Here is a 22,602-nt window from a genome sequence, read left to right on the forward strand (position 1 = left end):
TTTTCTCTTAAGTGTGAATTGTCAGCTAATGACAAATGAAAAGAAGCCTAAGAACTACTATGCTTTTGTGAAAGGGTGTTTAAAATAGGGTACATGTATTTGGATGGTGGCAAAATTTCATGTTATCATTGTAACTGCTAATATACCTTAAAGATCTCATGGGCACATGGTTATTTAAGAGATCATGTGCTATGTTCCATTAAAACCAAATGCATGTTAAAACATAATCTGGTATTCTCCTGGCTTTCCTAATTATGGTGCAAATCGTTATTATAGAATCCCAGAATCATGGAATGATTTGGGTTGGAAGGGACCTTAAAGATCAAGCAGTTCCACCTCTGCCATGGGCAGGGATGCCTTTCACTACCCCAGGTTGCTCCATCTGGAACAGCCTGGTCCAATGGAAGGTGGAACATCCTTGGAACTGTTCAAAACCAGGCTGGATGAGGCTTAGAGGAACCTGGAGTAGTGAAGTTGTCCCTGCCCATGGCAGGGGGTTGAAACTGGATGGCCTTTAATTTCCCTTCCAAAACCATTCTGTGATTCCATGTTTCTACCATTTGGCATCATCCTGCTTAGGGTACAATGAGAATGGGAAAATGAGGGCCAAGTTTGGTTCATCCATGAAAATTTATTAGTGGACATCCTTTAATATATACACACAATATCCCCACACATCACTCGTCACTAGAGTGGTTTCTGCCATTTCCCATGAGCTAAAGTAGCGCACAGGGCAGGTTTTACCTCTGTTTCTCCATCAGTCCTCACTGTGCTTGGTGACAGCTGCAAAGGTCTCCTATTAAAGAAATATTCTAAAAGTTTTAGGTGAGGGAAAATACAGCAGATCAGTTAATGAACCCTGGTGTGTGAGACATTCTCTGCTGTCACTGAGAGGGCACAAGGGGAGGCCCCTGTACATTTAGGGTTCAGGGATGGCACTGTGCTGAGGTCTGGGAACCTGGTCAATTATTACCTGCCCTTGGCTGCTTTGATCTCAACTGCTTGTGCCCTCATGTTGCAATCCAGACACTGAGTCAACATTAAATAGACATTTACCTGACAGCACTGAACAGCAGCTGAGAGAATGTACTGTCCTCTGAGCCTCTGAGCTAAAGGGGAATTCCTCTGTGGAGGGGAGGGTGAGAATGAATAATAATGAGTGCTTGAGAGGAAGGAGGAAGGCAGGATCTCCTGTGGGTTATGGAGAAAAGAATGGTACTTCTCTGGTCCTGATGAGGAGTTCCCTGATCTGTCACACGGCCCTAGTGCTGCTGCTTTTCCTGACAAATACTGAGACTTCTGTGTGGATGGTATCCTACAGAATAACACAAAAGCCTTAATTTTTAAGAGTCATTGTGAAGTTGATGACAAAGTAAAGCACCAGAAGTGTCTTCATGAGACAGTGAGCAGAGTCTAAATGCTTCCCTCTGTGCATCATTTAAATATCTACTCCTGTGGTGTATTGGGTAGGTTCTGTTGCCTTTGACACCATCATCATCAAAAACAGAATCATGGAACTTTGCAAACTTGCTAGGTAGGAAGCTGCTAATGCTGCAGGCACAAGAACTGGATTGATATATATTTATATCTACAATCAGTCAGGTCAGCATGGCATTGACCTTCTCCTTGATGTCATCTGTAGTAGACAACTCCCTTGTGCCTGCTACATCCAAGATCACATAACAATTTATTGAGCTGCAGCTAATTCAGGTAGCAGAGTGTGAGCAATGACTCAGGATGTGAAAACTCATCATCCTCAATATTCAATTAGAACAGCCCTGGCAGTTTTGTCCTCTGCTAGCCCTCTGCCAAAAATTCCTGGCTGTTTCAATGATTAGTCCTGGCTAGGAGCTATTCCAGCAGTAAGTCTGGTGTGGTCACCTTGGACTGGAAGCCAAGAATTGCACATTATAGGTATGGTCAAATGATGTCATCTCAGAACCCAGAGAAAGGCACTTTTACAAGTCCAGAAGCCTTCCAGACTGTATTTACAGCTAATCATATTACAATTGTTCATATTTGTCTGGTTTGGCAAATGAGCCTTTAATAAGATGCTTCATCAAGTGTCCTTCTCCCCCTCCTCATGGTTCAGTTGTCTTGAATTCCTCTGTCCTGCTTAGCAATCTTTCTTCTGCTATAAATGATAAAAAAATAATAGTAAATTTTTTGAGATCTAAACGTCTGTCTTCTACACAGGTCAGTGTCTGGATCAAAGATTGGAATTGCAAGGAGTTTCATTCCTGTCTCTGCTTGGAGGCCCCTGCACCCAGGAGAAATGCCAGTGGTTAGGAATGTCTAGGTCCCACTCTGTGAGTCAGCCCCTGCAGATCTCTGCTTGTACTGATGGCACACAGTGAGGGATAACACTAAAAGAAAAGGTATCACTAGTCTAACAAAAAAAGTGTGTCCACTCAGTTACAAAAGATGGCTTCAAATATCGTATCACAGGATGGTTTGGGTTGGAAGGACCTTAAGGAACATCCAGTCCCACCCATGGCAGGGACACTTTCCCCTATCCCAGGTTGCTCCAAGCCCTGTCCAACCTGGCCTTAGACACTTCTAAAGAACACAGAAAACCAGCTACCTGGAGGAGTCACCTGAAATTATTAGATACTTTGATTTACTCAGTTACTTCATTTCTAGCCCTCTGGAAAGCAGCCCACAACGCTGAAGGTCAATATCAGGGACAAAACCCAGTTGTGCAAGCCATGACATCATCAAGCACGTCACCAATTTCCAATGAGCCAATCAGGGCATTGTGTAATGCAGGGGACAGAGCTGGGGGTGGAATTTGCTTTCTCCCACCCAATGGGCCACAGCTGCTGGGGAAGAGAAGAGAGGAGAGAGAGGCGAGGTGAGGTGGAAAAAAAAGAAAAAAGAAAAAAGAAAAAAGAAAAAAGAAAAAAGAAAAAAGAAAAAAGAAAAAAGAAAAGAAAAGAAAAGAAAAGAAAAGAAAAGAAAAGAAAAGAAAAGAAAAGAAAAGAAAAGAAAAGAAAAGAAAAGAAAAGAAAAGAAAAGAAAAGAAAAGAAAAGAAAAGAAAGGAAAAGAAAAGAAAAGAAAAGAAAAGAAAAGAAAAGAAAAGAAAAGAAAAGAAAAAGGCTGGCTCTTCGCTTGTTCCTACATCAGCTAATTGTTTGCTTCCCAGGTTCTAGTTTAAATTTAAATTAATTATTTTTTTCTTGAAACTTTTTTTCCTGTAATGAGTTTTCCCTGGAACTACACCCTTTGTGGATTGAAAGCACTATTTAGATGACTGTTGTTTCTTAGGAGTCATAGAGACAGGACTCTGAGCATTTCCTTGATATCTGATGTCCTTTAAATGTCTCCTTGAGATAAGCATAAGGGTGGTCAGGCCCTGGCACAGGGTGCCCAGAGAAGCTGTGGCTGCTTCTGGATCCCTGGGAGTGTCCAAGGCCAGGCTGGATGGGGCTTGGACCAACCTGGGATAGTGGAAGATGTCCCTGCTCATGGCACAGGATGGAACTGGATGATCTTTAAGGTCCCATCCAACCCAAAAACATTCCATTCTGTGATCTATCAGATGAACCTCTGGGAGCACCACGTAAATATACTTTCTGCCTCTCCTTTCACTTAATCTCTTTCATTTCATCTCTCCATTCAGGGATATCCTTTCCATGCTGGTCTCCGTGCTGGGGGATGAGGTTTGCTCCAGCCCCAGCTGGGAGCAGGGCTGACATTGCAGCAGCTGTACAGTCCAGCATGGAAGAATCCCTCAGAACACAGAGCTGTTAATTTTTGATCTCCTTTCCTCACACACACGTTGAAATGGCATAAACCATCCTGAATCTCATCTGCTGAAGTTTACAAAATGCTCAGGATGATTTTCAGTGACCCCAAGCCCCCTCTCTCTGTGGAGAGAGGTCTCCACAGAGCCACACAAGGCCAATAGCTCCTGCTCCCCTGTGCATGACTTGGCTGAGAAACCATAGCAGCACCTCGCCCCCTCCTTCAAGGAGGGGATTCCTCCTGGGTAATGAGCCACAAACTTCTAGGAAACTGACCTTTGGAAAGGCCAGGACTTCCTAGCAGCATTAAGGGCTGCATTTCTCAAGAGTCATCTGTACATTTTCACTCCCACACCTTTTCTGGGGGCATAAAACAGAGTTCAACCCACCTTTTACCCCCATCTCCAGCCCTCCAGAGGGGCAGTGAGGCTGGGTTTGTGGGTGTGGGTGCAGAGGGCCATCTGCTCCAGCCTCATCTTGCCATTTTCTTTCTCGGGAAAAATTCCCATCATGACTTTTTCACTGCAAATATAAGGAATAAAAAGTGTCTAACATACTTCTGGGGCTTTGAAAGCTAATGGACTGTGATAGAGCAGGGAATGTAATTAGAAGGATGGGTACCTATAAACTGATGAGCTCTGTATTATAAATTGTATTCATTTAGACTTTTATTCATTTTAAAAATCTGCTCTTGATTACATCTCACTGCCAGCATTGGAGTCTGCTCACAAGGAGGGTCCCTGTGCTTTGCCCAGGTTTTCATGGAATTTGTTCTGATATTCACCCAGTTCCCAAGATAGCAGCCTGAAAATCATTCAGGAGTACATCCTGGGTCTACACCTGGAAAAACAGCTGAAAAATAGGAAAAAAATAAAAACAAAAAACAAGAGTTTACAATGAATTAATTATGAATTAAGGTCTGGAATATGATGACAAAGAAGTTTGTCAATTTTCAGGCTTGGGGATTGCAACAGAGATAGAGATAAGAAATTGCTTTGAGCCTTCTTTATTGTTGTTTTGCCCTGAAATAAATCCAAGGAAATATTTCTCTCTTGAAGATTCTTAGCTGATAACCCATCCCATACTGGTTTATGGCCTGATTTTAAAGATATCAGTGCACAAGCTGAAAGCCCTTCTGCCTCCTGATTGCAGAGAAAGAAAAATATCAACCACATGCTGTCAACAAAATGTACATTGGGAAAGAAATTACCCAGAGTCACAGCCTGGGTTATTTTCTCCAAATCCATTATCCCCATGTACTTCTGTTATATATTTTCCCACTTTCTCCATTTTATGAAGTTCCCTGCTGTCAGTGTGGCTTTTAAATACCTGAAATAAAACTGCCCAAACCCCACTCTTTGAGGTCTTTTCCATGCCATTGCTAAAGACATTTATAAAAATTCATCCCCTCATGGAAGACTGGGGCAGGCCATGGGCAATCACAGCCCTGGCACCCCCATCCTGCTCCACACTGAGGCAGGAGTGAGATGTAGATGTAAACAGGGAAAGGATGAGAGCACCAGGAACAGGTTTGGCTGGAGAAAATGAGACACAAAGTCTGTTAGAATCAGAGAATCACAGAATTATATAGGGTGGAAAAGAGCTGCCAGACCACTGAGTCCAATCTGTGGCCAATCCCCGCCTTGTCACCAACCCAGAGCACTGAGCACCACATCCAGTAATTCCATGGACACTTCCAGGGATGGAAGCTCCACCACCTCCTTGGGAAGTGCCTTCCAACTCCTGACCACCCTTTCCAAGAAGAAATTCTTCCTGGTATCTAAATGTTAGCAGATTCTTCTGTCACTTCTCCAGCAGCCACTTCATTGATTGATTCAAGTGCTGAGGGAATCAAGAGGCTAAAGACCATTTTTTGGCATGGAATGAGCTTCCCTCCACAAATAGGAGGAGCTACAGGTTGCCCAGAAAGGGTGTGGAATCTTCCTCACTGGAGATATTCCAGAAGTGTCTGGATAAAATCCTGTGCAATGTCTTCTAGGATGAGCCTGCTTGAGCGGGGTGGTTGGGCCAAATGACCTCTAGTGGAGCCTCCCAACCTTATCCATTTTGTGTTTCTGTGATCTTTATCCTTAGGAAGGTCCAGCAGATCACTCACAGGGAGATGTGACCTTGTCCTCAACTTGGACACTGAGACTTGAGCCAGCAGCGGGGAGAGAAATTAAAACGAAACTTCAGCTTCCAAAACAGTCATAGGATCATTCTAGAAGGAAGCCTGGTGACACAAAAGTGACACTGTTGCTTCTACAGACAGAAAAATATTCCTGCCTGACAGAACAGTTCAAGTTTCTACACAAAAACATTTCCACCAGACACAAAAAGTCCAGAGTTGAACCCAATCTGTCACTGTGTGAAGGAGTCCCAGCTTCAGGTTTCATATCCTGCTCTGGTCAACCTACTTCTGTGTCAATATTCAGAGTAAACTACTTTGTGTAACAGACCTTGATAGGGCTGATCATAATTCCAGGAGAACTGGATTTTCACTGGAAAATAAAGTTATATAGGAAAGAGCATTTGTAACAGGAATTTACAGCAATATGGAATATTTAAAGCCTTTCTCCCTCATATTTCCCCATTTGATATGGCCTCAAAGATTTCCTCATTTGTGCAAGACAGAGCACTTTAACTGGAAACATTTGGAGACTCTCAAGATTATGAATTAATCTTGGTTATTAAGTAGCTTATGATGACTTTCCTTGAATGGGAGACATCAAGTTCTACTCTCTGCTGAAGTGTCCCTTTGATTAAACCTCGTCACCAGGCTCTTCACAGAATCATCAAATGGTTTGGGTTGAAAGGGGACCTTGAAAATCCTCTCATTCCAACCCCCTGTCATGGGCAGGGATACCTTCCCTAGATTGTGACTCAAATCTGCTAAAAAAAAAATCAACAACAACAACAAAAAAAAATCAACAACAACAACAAAAAAAATGGCTTTCAGAAGTCTTAAGAGTTTGGTCCTTTGAAAAGTGAGAATAGTTGTAAACTCAGCATTTTTTATGAAAATATATGATTTTTTTATGAAATAACTGTTCCTGTTGCCTGCAGTGAAAATACGTCTGATGAGAAGGCTACAAGAATAATGCTTGCTGCCAAATACCCTTTCAAGAGAGTGCCAGATGTCCCAACAGCAGCATCTTGGAAATTGTACTGTTTGGGGCTTTTTCATCTGTGAAAAATTTGCAAAAGGAAGTACCTGAGTTTCTTTCCATTCTGAGAAGCCAAAGGGACAGAAAATCACATTATGGAGACAGAGCCAAAGACATTTGACTTCATGATCTTGGAGGTCTTTTCCAGCCTCGATGATTCTGTGATATTGAAAACAGTGAGGCAGCGACATCTTGAGGAAATCCCTGCTCACTCAACCCTTTGGTGTCACTCCAGGAGTTATGGGATAAGGAATCTTAGCTTCTTGTCTTTCTTACTGATCCATTGTTCTATCTCGGTATGTCTTCTGTTTGTATATTTTATCATTCACCTTGAAAGAGCCCTTAAGGGAGTTCATCTACTTTTTATGAATTATAACTCATATAAGGTCATTCATATAAATTCAAACCTTTTTTTCCAGCCCTCCATCCCCTCTGTCCATCTCACCGTAGGGAATCAAGGAAAGACAAAGCAGAGGGTCAAAGATCCTGATGACCAGTGCTGGTGGCTCTGTTTAGCCTCCAGGTATTTCAACAGAATTAACAAAAAAACCTCCCTGACATAGTGAAGAAAGTTCAGTGAGAGCCATCAAGGTGGTGGGGGAGTTGGATATGGGGTATGCAGGGAGAGATGGGGAAAAATTTGGATTATTCCATTTGAGGAAGAACAATCAAAGGGATCTTATCCCCCCTAGCAGGTTCTTACCCTTCCAAAGGGGTTTTGGGACCAGAACAATTGATACCCAGACATGAAGCCACCTCTCAGTGCCCACTATTCCTGTCAACTTTGCAAACATGGATAAAGGAAAGCTGCAGCTACACTTTGAAGAAGTATAACTTTGAAGATACTTTGAACATTCATCCAGCAAGGAAAGACCACTGTGCCATGGCTCATCCACTGCCCTTCAGCAGGGGGGAGGGCAAAAGGAAATGTCCAGGAGATGCACATCTCAGATCCCCACAGAGGGCACATCCTGACCCCGGTGTGATTTGAACACACAGCCTTCTGATCTGGAGTCAGACGCGCTGCCATTGCGCCACGAGGTCGGGGATGGGGCATTTGCTGCTCAAATATCATCTTGGAATTTGGGGCATTCTCTCAGGGAATGGGAATTTTGTTTCACCTGACAGAGGGGTGGCACCATCTTTTCCTGCCTTGCCTTGCTAAACAAAGAGGGCTCTAAATGAGACTTCAGAGAAAGAAGGACAAAAATGGCCACTGCCCAGAGCCCTGCTGAGCTTCTCCCAGGGGAAACAGACTCCTGGATGTGGTGTCTCCAGAGGGACAGGAGAAATGGGGGTCCAGCACCTCCCTGGGGACAGAGGCCCCATTCAGCTGGAAGATGCATGGATATCAAAGCCTTGGTTCACAGGTGACAGGTCACAGCCAAAGTGCAGGACAGAGCAGGGAGGTGTGCTGGGTGTCTGCTGCACGTTGCCTCATGAGGAACCTTTCTCAAGGAAGTGAAGGGTTTCTCTGAAAAGTGGAAGAAGCTTCACAACTGCAGGCTCAGTCACTCCTGGGGGACCTGGACTTACCTCCATGTGATATTTCCCTGGAATATCAGTGTGGGGTGGTACAGTCAGTCCAGGGGACTCCTGGAGTGTTTAAGGACAATGATTCAATGTAAGATGACGGAAATAGAGAGAAGATCCTGATGAGCACCATAGGGAGTTTTTTCAAGAAAATAGTAAAAACAAGAGTCTGGTCTATCCCACCTCAGAAGCCAAGTGAAGATTATGAAAGGAAGGGTCCTGAAATGAGGGAAGAATGTGATGATGACTGGAGACAGGGACCATGGACTTCCCAAGGGCAGGACACTCTGGGACAACACAATTTCTTCCTCGATGGCCAAATGGACACTGAGGAACATCATTTATCTTGACTTTGGTTTCACCTCTGACAAGGTCTCCCAGACATGTCCCCACAGCAGGACACACACACAGAGCAGCTGAGCTCAATCCAAAGGCAAAGAGCCAGGACCAGGCACTGATGGGGTTGGGGTCAGGGGTTGCTGGTCCAGGGCATCCTTTGCTGCTGGATGCTGAGCTGGGTGTGCTGTGGGGTCTGTGGTGGGAGCAGAGGCTGTTCCACAGAAGGAAGGACAGGGGCAGCGTGGCAGGGACGTGGGAATGACGAGGGGACAGGGCCAGTGGCGCAATGGACAACGCGCCTGACTACGGATCAGGAGATTGCAGGTTCGACTCCTGCCTGGCTCAACACTTTTAGCCCATGGAAATTCCTCCTGCTCCCTTTCTGAGCACCTTCTTTCTCCTGCCCATCATCCATCCTCCCCCAAGCTCCTGATGTCCTGTCCCACACTCCAAAAGGGACAGGGCTGGAGCCCACACCAAAGCCAGGGGCACCACAGCAAATCCCACAGTGGAATGCAGGTGCCTCCTGAGCTGCTGTTCCACAGCCAGGACAGACACAGCACTCCCGGGATGTCCTGGCACCTCGTGTGCCCTGGTCCCCAGCCCCCTCCAAGGCTCACACTGGTCCTGCTGCCCTTTGTCAGTGCCTTGCCGAGTTCTGTTCTGGAAGCAGTGCCCTGCTCACAGCCTTGATGTCACAAAATGATGTTCCTGTGATGGTGATGTTGGATGGATGGGAAAAAAAAAGCCTGGAAGGTTAAGGACCTCAGGAAGACAGCTGTCCCTTGTCACCTCCACCAGTTTCAGGCAATCCAGGCAGGACTTAAACCTGCAGCCTCAATAGTCAGGTGTGTTCATAGTCCATTGAGCAACTGGGCCCAGCCTCTGATCCCACCTGCTGTACTCACTTCAGGACCACCTGGATTTATTGGTGGTTGAAGGGAAACAGCAGGATCTCATCTTGCTCCCACCTGCCCCTTCCATGTCAGCCTTGCCCTCCTCACCTGTGGTCCCACTGGTTCCACACCCAGGAGAGGAGATGCCTGTACTGAGCTCCAGGCTCAGCTCAGCTGTTCTGGCTGGTTGGAGAGCACATCTTGCCTTCCTCCTGGGATGTGTAGTTAAACTTCCCAGCCCATACAGAACTCTCTGGAGCTGCAGTGCCCAGTGGAGGGGAAAGCTTAGCCCAAGCCCACCTCCATTTGCTCCAGCCTGGTGAAAGAGGTGTGGGCAGGTGAGCTGTAGCAAGATCTTGCTTGATGGCCAATGGGTCTGGGCTACCCTGCACATGGACACCTTCCTGGCCCAAGCCACAGACACAGTGAAGGTGCAAAACAGTGGTGACAGGACCATGAGTATGCAAATGCAGGATGAAGCGACAAAAGAACATGGAAACGGTAATTTTACATCAAATGACAGTGATTCATGTCGGAAATTTGTGGTCTCTAGTCCAGATTTCTGCTTAATTTATGACATGCAGATCAGGACTGCATGCTCAGACTGAATATCTCCAAGGATGTAGAGGCCACAGCCTCTCTGAGCTCCTCTCTTAGTGATTTACCATCTCACAGAGAATTTTTTTGCCAATGTATCCAGTCAGAGCCTGCCCTGATACGAGGGAAGTTTTGTTGTGCAGGAAGCCCACCGAGAAGGGAGAAGACCAGAGAGAGGCAGGGCTCCAGGGAGAAAGATGTCCCCTGTCAGGATCAATATGACAGCCAGGCTGTGGACAGGAAAACTGCGAGCCAGGCAGGAGTCGAACCTGCAATCTCCTGATCCGTAGTCAGGCGCGTTGTCCATTGCGCCACTGGCCCGGCCCTCCCGGAGCTCTGGGGGCTTCCCATCACTGGATGGGCTTTGTGACAGAATTAATTAAGTATAGAAAAAGTGATTTTAGGAGATCCCTGGGAAGCAGGGGATCTAACCCCTGCTCAGAGCACAACGGTCTTTGACATCAGGTTGTAGTCAAAATAAATAGTCTTAAATAACTCCAAGGATGGAAACTGCAAAGCTTCTCTGGGACCATGTCCTGCTGTGAGACCATCACTGTCACATGCAGAACTCGGCAAGGCACTGACAAAGGGCAGCAGGACCAGTGTGAGCCTTGGAGGGGGCTGGGGACCAGGGCACACGAGGTGCCAGGACATCCCGGGAGTGCTGTGTCTGTCCTGGCTGTGGAACAGCAGCTCAGGAGACACCTGCATTCCACTGTGGGATTTGCTGTGGTGCCACTGGCTTTGGTGTGGGCTCCAGCCCTGTCCCTTTTGGAGTGTGGGACAGGACATCAGGAGCTTGGGGGAGGATGGATGATGGGCAGGAGAAAGAAGGTGCTCAGAAAGGGAGCAGGAGGAATTTCCGTGGGCTAAAAGTGTTGAGCCAGGCAGGAGTCGAACCTGCAATCTCCTGATCCGTAGTCAGGCGCGTTGTCCATTGCGCCACTGGCCCTGTCCCCTCATCATTCCCACGTCCCTGCCACGCTGCCCCTGTCCTTCCTTCTGTGGAACAGCCTCTGCTCCCACCACAGACCCCACAGCACACCCAGCTCAGCATCCAGCAGCAAAGGATGCCCTGGACCAGCAACCCCTGACCCCAACCCCATCAATGCCTGGTCCTGGCTCTTTGCTTTGCCTTTGGATTGAGCTCAGCTGTTCTGTGTGTGTGTCCTGCTGCGGGGACATGTCTGGGTGACCTTGTCAGAGGTGAAACCAAAGTCAAGATAAATGATGTTCCTCAGTGTCCACTTAACTACCAAAGAAATCATCTCTTCAAAAAAATTTATTCTTTTGGTCAAAGATTGTCTGCCTTTGGTAAATCCTTGCCCTTCCAGACATTTTCACATCTTCCCTCCATTTGGGCTTTCTGAAGTACTGTTTCCACAGTGTTCAGGCAGACTCAGAGCTGTGATGGCACAGACTAGAGGTTTCCAGATGGTCTTTCATAATATTCTAGAAAAAAATCTTTCCATGCTGATCATCAGAAACTTGTCCCTTTTTCCATAATCCTGCACAGAGTTATTCCTCTTGATTCCCCTCCAGATATTCCCTGGACTGACCATACCACCCCACGTTACCCTGCCAGGCAAACATGTCCAGGTCCTCCAGAAGTGACTGAGCCTGTCGCTAAAAAGTTTCCTGTGCTTTCCTGAGGCAGACATCACCTCCTTCTTGAGGTAAATTATGGCAGACACCTGCCACAACACAACCTCCCTGCTTTCATCCCGATCCATAATTTCCATCCCGCACAGCTCCCTGCTCAAAGGAGAGCTCTGGGAATCATGTTCCACATACAGTCCATGCCCCTACACCCTGAGCCCTGCCTGTCCCACAGAACAGCCCCCCAGAAAAGCAGAGGGGTGCCAGTGGTGCCCCTGACTGACCCCGGTGTGATTTGAACACACAACCTTCTGATCTGGAGTCAGACGCGCTGCCCTTGCGCCACGAGGTCTGGGTGGAGGGGTCCAGGGGCCTGGGATTGGCCACTGGGAATGTTCTTTCCATGGAGACCACCCTGGGGTGTCCCTGCAGCCCAGGAGCAGGGCTGTGGCCATGGAGGGGCAACCTGAGGGGAGGGTGGCCAAGGTCTGGCTGCAGAGACCAGTCCAGGCTGCAGGATGAAGGTGCGGGGTGGGATGAGGGGACCTACAGTGAGGGCAGGAACCAGGTTCAGGGACACTCCAAGAGAGGATGGGGGCTCAGGGGAGAACACAGGACAGCCCAAGGCGGGTTTTGGCTGTGGACCCAGAAATGGTTTTGGTAGAACACCCATGGGTTCAGGCCAGTCACGGCTCCTGATATCCTGCCCCATCCTCCCTGTGCTGGCTGGGAGTGGCACCTGGACCTCCTACAAGGAGGGCAGGACGTCCCACCAGTGCAGGCAAGGTCCAGCACCAGCCCCACCTGCCCAACCCTTTCCATGGGCGCTTAGGGCAAGGCTGCCATGGACAACAGCATCAGTAAGGACGTGAAGCCTTCCTTAGCCAACTTCCAACTCCATTCCCAACTTCATTCCTACCCCGTGGGAGACATGCTGGAGCCAGTCTGCTGGGTACCAGGCTGTCTGGAGAGGGACAATACAGGCAGGGGCTGTGGCCAGCAGTGCAATGGGCAAAGCACCAGGAAACTCCTCCCTGGCTCAACCTAATCCTGGTAAGAGCAAAGCTCTCACTATTATAGTTACAGGGATTTTTAACGTGAAAGAAACATTATGAAATTACATGAAGTTAGAAAACATTAGCTTTATAGTTAAACACCCTGAATGTAAGCTACTCCCTCCAAAAATTCGATTCCTCTGTAAAATTTGATGCCTGAAACCAAATCCCATCCCTGCTCGCCAAACATATCAATAATCACCATACATTTACTCTGTGAATTACCAGTGCTGAGGATGGAGCAAAGAGGCATTTCCTCTCGCTTTTACCTTTCCGCCTGAACAAACCCTGCACCACGAGGTCCCTCCCTCCTCCAGCATCTTTTCCCACCAGAGGGAGCCAGGAACCAGCTCATAGGCTCCTTGGGCTGTAAATCAAGCTGGAGATTAATTATGTTCAGTGAAGGATCCTCCATCCCAAGGCCAGACTGGAAATCCAGCTTGTTTCCTTCCTGGAAATACACTTTTTTTCCTCCACAGCCCAAAGTTTTTGTCTATTCAATCCCAACGGTTGCTATTAGATTTTTGCCCCACATTTTTTCCCTGCTGACCACCCCCAGTGGCACCTCTCCTCATCCATACTGCTCTGTAAATTGCTCCTTCCACTGTTGTAAAAGAAGTCAGGCTTTCAGCCAGTTCCAGGACCACTTCACCCCAACTGCAGTCAAATCCTGCTGATTTACATTGCCATAACTCAAATCTGGTTAAGTGCTTTGGAAAAGCAAATGTTTCCCATAAATTTAGTGTCTCAGGTATTATTTTCAGAGAAAAACTTCAAAATGAAAGAGAAGTCTTCCCTTCCCAAAAAAACTCCCTTGCTCAAAGAGATGTGAGTCCCAGGCCAGATCAGAAAACCCTCCAGGGATGGGGACTTCACCACTGCTCTGAGCAGCTGTGTCAGGGCTGGACAGAGCTTTCCGTGAAGGAATTGTTCCTAATATCCAATCTAAACCTCCCCTGGTGCAGTTTCAGGTGATTCCTCTTGCTCTGTCACTTGTTATTTGGGAAAAGATCCACCCCTGGCTGTCCCCTCCTGTCAGGGAGTTGTGCAGAGCCAGAAGGGCCCCCCTGAGCCTCCTTTTCTCCAGGCTGAGCCCCTTTCCCAGCTCCCTCAGCAGCTTCTCGTAAGAGATCCTTAGGCAAGGAACTTCCACTGTGTGTAAGCATTTCTTTTGTGATCCATATAAAGCATCTCTGACCTGGAATAACCTGGGAAAGTAACCCGGGAAAGGAGGAGAACAAAAAAGAACAGGAGGAGGAGAACAAACAAAGTGCAGAGGCATTAAGGTAGAGAAGGTACTTGAATTTCAAATAATTGGGTTTTTTCTGGGATAATTTCTGATCCTTATTTGAAGGGGACTGTGACTGTATAAGCACTTGTGTTCTGACAGTGAGGACATTCTGGAAATGACAGAAAAGGTCTTTGAATGTGAGATTACACTCCTCTTCCACCAGTTTGTTAACTCACTTGAGGTTTTGAATTTGTACTTCACCTCCCATGGACATAAAAATTTTAAAGACAAGCATTTCCAGTCCATCACTACATATTTTGTGACTTAAAAAATAATTGTCGAGAAAGCTGAGTGTCTGCTTCAGTCTGGCAAACTATAATGACAGATCCTGTCTGAGAGCTGAGATGAATATCCCAGCTAGGATCCCCCTGGATTCGGTGGGAACCTGAGCCAGCTGAAGGGTTCTTGTTACAGCCTTTGTTTCATCCCTGTCCCCGCCTGGAAATGGACACAAACACTTCTCCTTCACGACTGGATGGCGCCTGCAAATTTGCAAAGGAAAGGGAACAAAGAAAGCAGGGAGGCAGGCAGAGAACAATGCACATGGCTGAGGGGGAGGTTCCTATTGTTGATATCAAGGCTGCTGGGTCAGAACGACATCAATAAATATCTTTTGTAGAAAGAGGCTGAAGTAAACGATTGGGGGAGAGCCTGAGCTGTCAGCTCCCACTTGCATGTGTCTGTTGATATCACTCAGACTCCACACAGGCAAATGCTGAGGAAAACGCGTGAATTTCGCTTGTCATGTGCTCCTTGTGCACCTACGAGGTTGAAGGTGCTGCTAGTGACCCCTGAAAACTGATAACCTGCACTTTGTGTATCATAGAAACATGGAATGGCAGAAGGGCTTGGGATGAAATGGATCTGAAAAATCATCCCATTCCATCCCCCTGCCATGGATGGGAACACTTTCCACTAGACCAGATTTTTTTTTTCTTCACAGCACCTTTCACAGAAAAAAAAACCCATAACTATTTTGTATGTTTGTGTGTGGAATGATTGTTATCCTTTATTTCTTTCTCTTGGGAACAGCTGTTGCATCACAGGACATGCAGCAGGATCAGATATTCTCTGTTGCCCAGAGAAGCTGTGACTCCCCTGGATCCCTGGAAGTGTCCAAGGCCAGGTTGGACAGGGCTTGGAGCAGCCTGGGATAGTGGAAGGTGTCCCTGCCCATGACAAGGGATTGGAGTAGATAGACTCTAATGTCCTTTCCAACCCAAACTATTCTATGACTCTTTGGTGATTCTGATATTCCAGCTGCCTCCTCTCCCACCAAACAATGGTTAATTTCCTTCAGATAATCCATTACCAACCACATGGATATTTCAAGTTAATGATGCTCTCTGGATGAATCCATATTGATCCCAGCAGCCTTCCCAGTGGTCAGGCAGGGAGGCACAGCTATTTGCCCCCTTGTTTTTGTGCCCCTGAGCCATTGTTCAGGTTGAGCCATGGGCAGAGGTCAGGCTGTACCTGCTGCCCTCCCCTGCCACCCCTGCCAAGGTTCCCTGGACAGCCGCAGCTGCTCCTACTGCCCTATAAACGCCAGAGTGCTCCCTCCTCCCCTGCTCAAAGGTTCTGGCACTGTGGCCCTGTCTCCACGCTGCAGCTGAGACCTTCCACCATGAAGCTCTTCTCCTGCCTCATGGCTCTCCTGCTTTTCCTCCTCCAGGCTGTTCCAGGTAAGGGGCAAGCCCCACGCTGGGGGTTGCCTGTGTGGGAGGTCCAGCTTGCTCGTGTGGTGGTGCAGAACATTCTTCTCAGCTCCTTTCCTTAGAGCAGTTCCTTATTTGTCAGTCTAGAAGCAGAAGTGTAAATTAACCTATGGTGAGCAGGTACCCCACCAGAACCTCCCCACAGAAGCCTCTGCCAGGTGTTGGCTGTTACGACTCTTTGAAGTGTCTTTATGCCACTTTCTGGCACTATTGGATGGTGGTGCCATGGAAATCACCTCCACTTCTAATCCCAGGGTTAAAAATTGTCCCCTCTGTGTAGGTAGAAGAGAGCAGAGGCGTTCCCTGGTACTGTCCAGGTTGAACTGCACCACTGACTTCAGCTCTCTGAATATTCTGGTTCTCCTTCCTCAGCCCTTCTGCTGCACTGACTCATTTACTGATTGTGTTTTTATCCCACCTGTTCTTCATGCTTAATGAAACTCCTCGCCTTGGAGAAAGGCTTCCAGAGAAAGAAGGAACTGGGAAAACTGCTTCTTCCTGTTTATTGAGCCAGATTCTGCTTTTGGGGGTTTTTATAAGTCATAATTTTATCTTCAGGGCATGTGCTGACCATGCTGTCCCTTGTATGTCCCTGCAGCACTGCAGTCCCAGAACTCAGGAGCATCCAAGACTGGGCTGTCCCTTCCCATTATAGCATGAATGGCCAGGATATGTTCAGAAAATTGCCATCAACCTCTGTGTTTCACTCCAGTTGTACAAAAACCTTCCTTGGAATGCTCTAAAGTCCCATGAGTTCCTGAAAACTTCTGGGTTTTGGGGGTCATTTGTGTCAGATCCCTAACTGGGGTCTGGGGGGTTTCAGCAGAAGGAAGACCATGAAAATGGGCTGATCCTACAGCTGGGAATCCCATTCTCCCTGTAGGTCTCGGCTTGCCCAGAGACACCTTGCGTTGTTTGGAATACCACGGCTACTGCTTCCATCTGAAATCCTGCCCAGAGCCGTTTGCTGCCTTTGGAACTTGCTACCGGCGCCGCAGGACCTGCTGCGTTGGTAGGTGTGGGAACCCTGCCCAGGAGGGAAAAATCTGGGGGGAAATGGCTGAACTCAGCAGGGACACCTCCCACTATGCCAGGCTGCTCCAAGCCTTGTCCCACCTGGCCTTGGACACTTCCAGGCACGAGGTCTAAGCCATCTCTTTCCATGTACAAAGATGGACCTGTGTGTTCCTCCACTGACATCTGTGTGGAGCTTTTGGGGCTGGCCAAAACAACCCAAAGCTCTATCTCAGCTGGAAAAATAAAATAAAAGCTTTGGCCCACAAAGAGTCCTCCTTCCTTGGTAAATCTTCCTATAATCATCTGTTTAGGGACTGCTGGGCTGTACCCACCCTGCTGTGCTTAATAGGTGCCAACTGACCTCTTACTGTTATTTTATCTAAATCCTCCCAGAATTGCTTGGTTTTGGTGCTCCTCAATAGATAATCCTCAACATAAATCATTAATTAATATATACTTTAGAAACAACTGTGCTAATCTATAAATTCCTCTGATCCAGCATCTTGGATCAGCCCATGGCCAGAAGTGGATATTTCCTCACAGTTACTCTGTGTGTAAAGTGACCACAACCATGTCATTACATTTCCTTATATATTACTGTGGCTTTCATGAAATTGCAGCTCAGGATTTTTAGATTTAGGCATCCTTGTGTTTAAAAGTCCTTATTGGATTTTTCCCCCACAAGTTAGGAATTCCTTCCATTTCTTTTAAAACATCATCCCTCACAATTTTATTCAGTGACACCTACCTGAGATGTAGTTATTCTGCATCCATCTTCTTCATAGCTTTACAATATCCCTCCCTCAGTTAATTCTTTTCCAAGCTGGTGGATCAAAATTTCCTTCTTTCACAGAAGTGCTGTGATAAGCCCCAAAGGTCATCTTTTTGTCTTTGCTTTTTGGAGACAAGAGCACCACAACTTCCCAACAATTTTTGTGTATGAGATGGTTTGGATGGCAGTGCCAGGTTTCCTGGTTTGACTTAAACCCTCTGAATTGCAGACACGACATCCAACTTCCACATCTGCCAAGATGAGGGGGGCCACTGTGTGCCCCCAGAAATCAAATGTCTGCAAGAGCAAGAGGGACTCTGCCCTCGCAGAGGATGGAAGTGCTGCACAGAAGTGTGACAAAAACCTCGTGGGATTGCATAAAACCATGGAAATGAACAGCCAGAAAAACAAACAAGTTTTAATCCAAGTGTTGTAGATGTGTCTGGTGCTCTCAACATGCAAAGTGTGTAATTAACTAGAGGTGACGTGTTTCTTTATATAAAAAAGGCAATAAATGCTAAATAAACAGGTATAACTCTCATTTATTTATGGAAAGAGGCAGAATGTCTCTCTATTACACCCATGTGCAGAATTACACAAAAATTTGCTGTTGCATCTTTGGAAACCCTATCCCCTAATCCTTCTTACCAGCCTAATCTTATTTACCATGTTGATTTTACACTTGGATGCTTTAGAAGACTGAGGACACTTAATCACAGAATGATTAAGGCTGGAAAAGATCTCCAAGGTCATTGAGTCCAACCTGTGGCCAATCCCCACCTTGTCACCCAGACCAGAGCACTGAGTGCCACATCCAGTCATTCCTGGGACACTTCAGGGAGCAGCTGAGGGAGCTGGGAAAGGGGCTCAGCCTGGAGAAAAGGAGGCTCAGGAGGGACCTTCTGGCTCTGCACAACTCCCTGACAGGAGGGGACAGCCAGGGGTGGGCTCAGCTCCCAGGAACAGGGACAGGACAACAGAAAATGACATCTAGTAGTACCTGGAGAGGTTCAGGTTGGACATCAGGAGGAATTTCTTTATGGAAAGGGTGGTTAAGCATTAAAACACGGTGCCCAGGGTAATGATGGAGTCCCCACCTCTGAGGGACTTTAAAGACAGATAGATGTGGAATTTGGGGACATGATTTAGTGGTGGTTTGGGAGAGCTGGGGAATGGTTGGACTCGATGTCCTTGGAGGGCTTTTCCAACCTAAATGACTCTATGATTCCAGTTATATTGTTCTGTTTGGGTGTTTCTTTTAGGGATAAAGGGACTTTCAGCCTTGTTCTTTCACTGTCAGTTTCAGATGTGTTCACAGAGCAATTTTGTTACCACAGCTGAAGGCACAGCAAACATCAGGGCCAGGCAGGGCAGCTGGTATATCACATTTTACAGCCAGAGCTGCACACCCACCACAGATTTACCACCTCAGGGTGCACTGCTGAACTAACAGCTCTTCCACCAGCACTGTGCACTCATCACACTCAGGAATGAAGCCTCCCAAATTCCTCAGAAGCCAAAGCTCAGGGGGAAAAAAAAAAAAATAACACCGAGGTTTCAGCTGGAGAAAAAATTCACAGGAGCTCAGATTAAAAATCAGTCCTAGCCTGCATCCTTCTCCTTGCACATCCTCAGTCTTCCCTTGCAGGTTGCTTCCCTCCTCCCTGTCCAAGGGATTTTACTGGCTGCAGGTGAAGGGCAGAGGATCCCTCTGAGAGTGTTTTTTTCCAGCTGGAATTCTACCAGCCCAAAATTCCAGCTGCCAAGGAGAGGAATCAGGAAAACAAATAACCAGTGAACGTGAAAAAAGTCAACATGGTTTGGAGCAGCAGCGCTGGGTCAGAATGACACGAAAGGGTTTCTCAGCAGCAAATGTTGCTCCGGGGACTGGGATATAATTAACTCCTGCCTACTCCTCCCCTCTTCCCTGATGCCATCCAGCATGCCAGCAGCACACAGAGGCTTCTGCAGAATCTCACTCCCTGCCCCGTGGTTTTCCAGCAGAGCCGGAGGAATGGGGATCCTTGTGCTTGTTTTCATACTCATCTCCTTGACCCAGCACGGTAAGACCAGGAAGGCCTGGGGTGGTGACCAGGACATCTGGGAGCAGGGATAATCTTTCTTCACTGTGTGATACTGCAGGTGCTGAGGAAAGGTGTTTTCTGGGTGGGAGAGTGGGTGAGGTACTTTGGGAAAATTCATTATTTAATCCCTTGGGGGAATACAAAAAATGAGCAAGGAGGAAGCTGTGAAAATGGGGCTTTTAGTGAGTGAGTTAGGAGAAGCCCTAAAGGAGAAGCCCTGTGCTCTGGGAAAATGTTCCTGACTTTTCTCTGCAGTTGCCTCCTTGGCAGGGGGAGGACAACCCCTCTGACCTCCATTGCACGGTTTTTACCAACATCCTGGAAAAAACAACTCCATGATAAAACATTCCTTGAGGCAGGTTGGTTCAGCAGCTTGGGGTTTTTAACATAGATATTTAAACCTGTCTGTGGGATGGGGAGGATCCTAGGTGTGCTCAAGCTGCCCAGGCTCTCTGTGTGCTCCCCTTGGCCAGGGACATGGTGCCAGAAGGAGCCCCATGAATTTTATCCACTAATTTGCTGCTCCCTCGTCCAGGAGATGCTCAGGGACCAGACAGCTGTAACCACAGAGGGGGCTTGTGCCGAGTGGGAACCTGTGTTTCTGGTGAATACCCGGCTCAGTACTGCTTTGAACCCATCATTCTCTGCTGCAAAAATCTGCCACCTGCCACCACAGAGAGCTGAAGGTTTCCAAAGCAGCCAGCTGCAGCACATGGAGAGCAGCAGCCTCCACTGGCACGGCACGAGCAGATGTTGGGAAGGAGATTTTGTGGTTTCTGAGACTGTTGTTCCCCTGGGAGAATATGGCTGTGGATTTGCTCATGAACTCCTGAACGCTTTGGTTTTGCTGTAATTTTTTAGGAGACACTGTGACAAGAAGAAACTGAGGCCACCCAAACTATTGTCGCCTTTTTGGGACTCTGATTGTTGTCTGACATGCACAGGTGAAAAGTTGTTTTTCCCCTTACATGAAACCAATAAACCTGAGGTTTAACAAAGCAGCAAGTGCCCACCTGTGAGTCAGCAATGCTGCCAAGTGGTGGGGTGCCACTGACCAGGAGTGACCACAGCATTCCCCACCTCCCCAGAACGTCAGGGGGACTCTGCCCCTTTATTTCACTTCACAGGGAAAACAGCTGCAATAGGGAAAATATTTTTAGCATGACTTCTGGTGCAAAATGCACCTGGTTTGACATAAAGGTGAGTGTGGTCTGTGCTTCTCAGGCAAGATCCACCCCCATCCACTTCTCCTTTCCGGGCTGTGCCAGGTGCTCAAGGCAGTCACGGATTCCCAGAACGGTTTGGGTAGAAAGGGACATTAAAGATCATCTCATTGCACCCCCTGCCATGGGCAGGGACACCTTCCACTACCCCAGGTTGATCCAAGCCCCATCCAGCTTGGCCTTGGACACTTCCAGGGATCCAGGGGCAATCACAATTTCTGAATTTCTGGTACAACTCCTTTCCATATTGGTCACTCAGCCCCAAGGAAATCAGTCTCATTGTCCCTCACAGCTTTCTTCTATGAGCTCCCTCAGCCTAAGTTAATTTTCTGTCCAGACCCACTCTCAGCCCTTCTGTGTCTTTTCAACATAAAATTTTGACACTCCCCTGCCTTTGCCAGCTCCTGGTCTCCCTTTCCAGGTAAAATATTTCTCTCTGGGTCAATCATTTCTGTGAAAGCGTGGAAACAATGATGTAATGAGAGAGCTGTGCCAACCAGCTGAGGCACTGGGCAGATGGAGCCAGGGAAAAGTCCTCCCTGGGACATGAAATTCTTGTTCTGATGAATCAAATGGGAAAATTCCTGCTGACCTCACCAGTGCCAGAGGGCCAACAATTCATTCATCCAAGCTCCTCCGTTCACTGACGAGCAGCCCAGTTACTCTCCTCGGATCGCCACTGGGACTCCAGCACACACAGGGAGATGCCAGTGCTCCCCTGGAGATCCCCTGCAGCTGGATGAACCCTCAGGAGAGCCAGATTACCCAGAGCTGGCTGTTGTTTTGGGAGCTGATTGTGAAAACAGGGACAGGGCTGAATCCAGAGCCAAATTCCATCCCATTTCCAGCCCATCCCTCTGACGCACTCTGATGTACGAGGACAGCACGGGGAGGGGTTTGAATCAAGGCACCTCTCCAAATCAAACAGTTTATTTCTCACATTCATCCACAGGGTTCATTATTCGTGCCCCTCACCTGGGAGTGCTCAGCCATCGTGGTTACAGCCTGCTTTCCTAGGGAAGTGAGGAGTGGGCTCTTGCAGCCCACCTGGCACATCTCCCTCCTAGTCACTGGGCCTTCTGCCCCTGATGTGTTCTGGACCTGCTGGCCAGTCCACCAGGAAAGGTGGAAATGCTCAGTTTATAGGGAATATAGTTCCTCTGGCACTAATGGGCATGCTCACAGTCATGGTCCTGCTGTCCCACTGACGTGTGTTCACTTGTTTGCTGATCTGGATGGAAATAACCCTTAAAAAAACCCCAAAACCACAACCCAGCAACAACCAAAAAAATAAACAAAAATCTGTCATTACTTCTGCCCAGTGAATAAGATGAACTGAATCCCCTTCCAGTCTCACACAGAGGAAGGGGAGAGAAAGCACTGAGGATACAGTGGATGGTGGAGAATGGCACTTCCAGACCTTATAAAACTGTTTCTTGATGTGGTTTCTTGACCCCTGAACTCACCTGGGGCAAAGCAGCCAGTTCAGCTCATGGGGAGTTGCTTAAATAGCAGCATGAGCTGGTTTGGTGTAAGAGTATGACAGGGAATGCTGCTCAAATTA

At 47.4% G+C, this 22,602-nt stretch overlaps 2 protein-coding genes and 5 non-coding genes across 7 annotated transcripts; 3 read left to right on the forward strand and 4 right to left on the reverse strand.

The window, feature by feature from the left end:
• Positions 1-7,886: 7,886 nt before the first annotated feature.
• TRNAW-CCA (transfer RNA tryptophan (anticodon CCA)) lies at positions 7,887-7,958 on the reverse strand. Its single transcript has one exon. It is a non-coding gene; the product is annotated as a tRNA-Trp (tRNA).
• A 1,100-nt stretch (positions 7,959-9,058) lies between these two features.
• Positions 9,059-9,131, forward strand: TRNAR-ACG (transfer RNA arginine (anticodon ACG)). Its single transcript has one exon. It is a non-coding gene; the product is annotated as a tRNA-Arg (tRNA).
• Positions 9,132-10,527: 1,396 nt separating this feature from the next.
• Positions 10,528-10,600, reverse strand: TRNAR-ACG (transfer RNA arginine (anticodon ACG)). The gene has a single exon. It is a non-coding gene; the product is annotated as a tRNA-Arg (tRNA).
• Positions 10,601-11,158: 558 nt separating this feature from the next.
• On the reverse strand, positions 11,159-11,231 carry TRNAR-ACG (transfer RNA arginine (anticodon ACG)). Its single transcript has one exon. It is a non-coding gene; the product is annotated as a tRNA-Arg (tRNA).
• A 927-nt stretch (positions 11,232-12,158) lies between these two features.
• TRNAW-CCA (transfer RNA tryptophan (anticodon CCA)) lies at positions 12,159-12,230 on the reverse strand. Its single transcript has one exon. It is a non-coding gene; the product is annotated as a tRNA-Trp (tRNA).
• A 3,621-nt stretch (positions 12,231-15,851) lies between these two features.
• LOC102102029 (gallinacin-11-like) lies at positions 15,852-18,088 on the forward strand. Its single transcript, XM_005528784.1, has 3 exons — positions 15,852-15,909; positions 16,826-16,954; positions 17,961-18,088. The coding sequence occupies exons 1-3, from the start codon at positions 15,852-15,854 to the stop codon at positions 18,086-18,088; spliced, it is 315 nt and encodes a 104-aa protein (XP_005528841.1).
• A 1,491-nt stretch (positions 18,089-19,579) lies between these two features.
• On the forward strand, positions 19,580-20,831 carry LOC148184736 (gallinacin-12-like). Its single transcript, XM_088053324.1, has 2 exons — positions 19,580-19,794; positions 20,351-20,831. Exons 1-2 carry the CDS (start codon positions 19,662-19,664, stop codon positions 20,497-20,499), a joined length of 282 nt encoding a protein of 93 aa, XP_087909450.1. The 5' UTR covers positions 19,580-19,661; the 3' UTR covers positions 20,500-20,831.
• The last annotated feature ends 1,771 nt before the right edge of the window (positions 20,832-22,602 follow it).

Source organism: Pseudopodoces humilis, chromosome 3 (assembly GCF_049639895.1).
Source record: "Pseudopodoces humilis isolate 2021_Gansu_Grassland_sample_001 chromosome 3, ASM4963989v1, whole genome shotgun sequence".
Lineage (NCBI taxonomy): Eukaryota > Metazoa > Chordata > Aves > Passeriformes > Paridae > Pseudopodoces > Pseudopodoces humilis.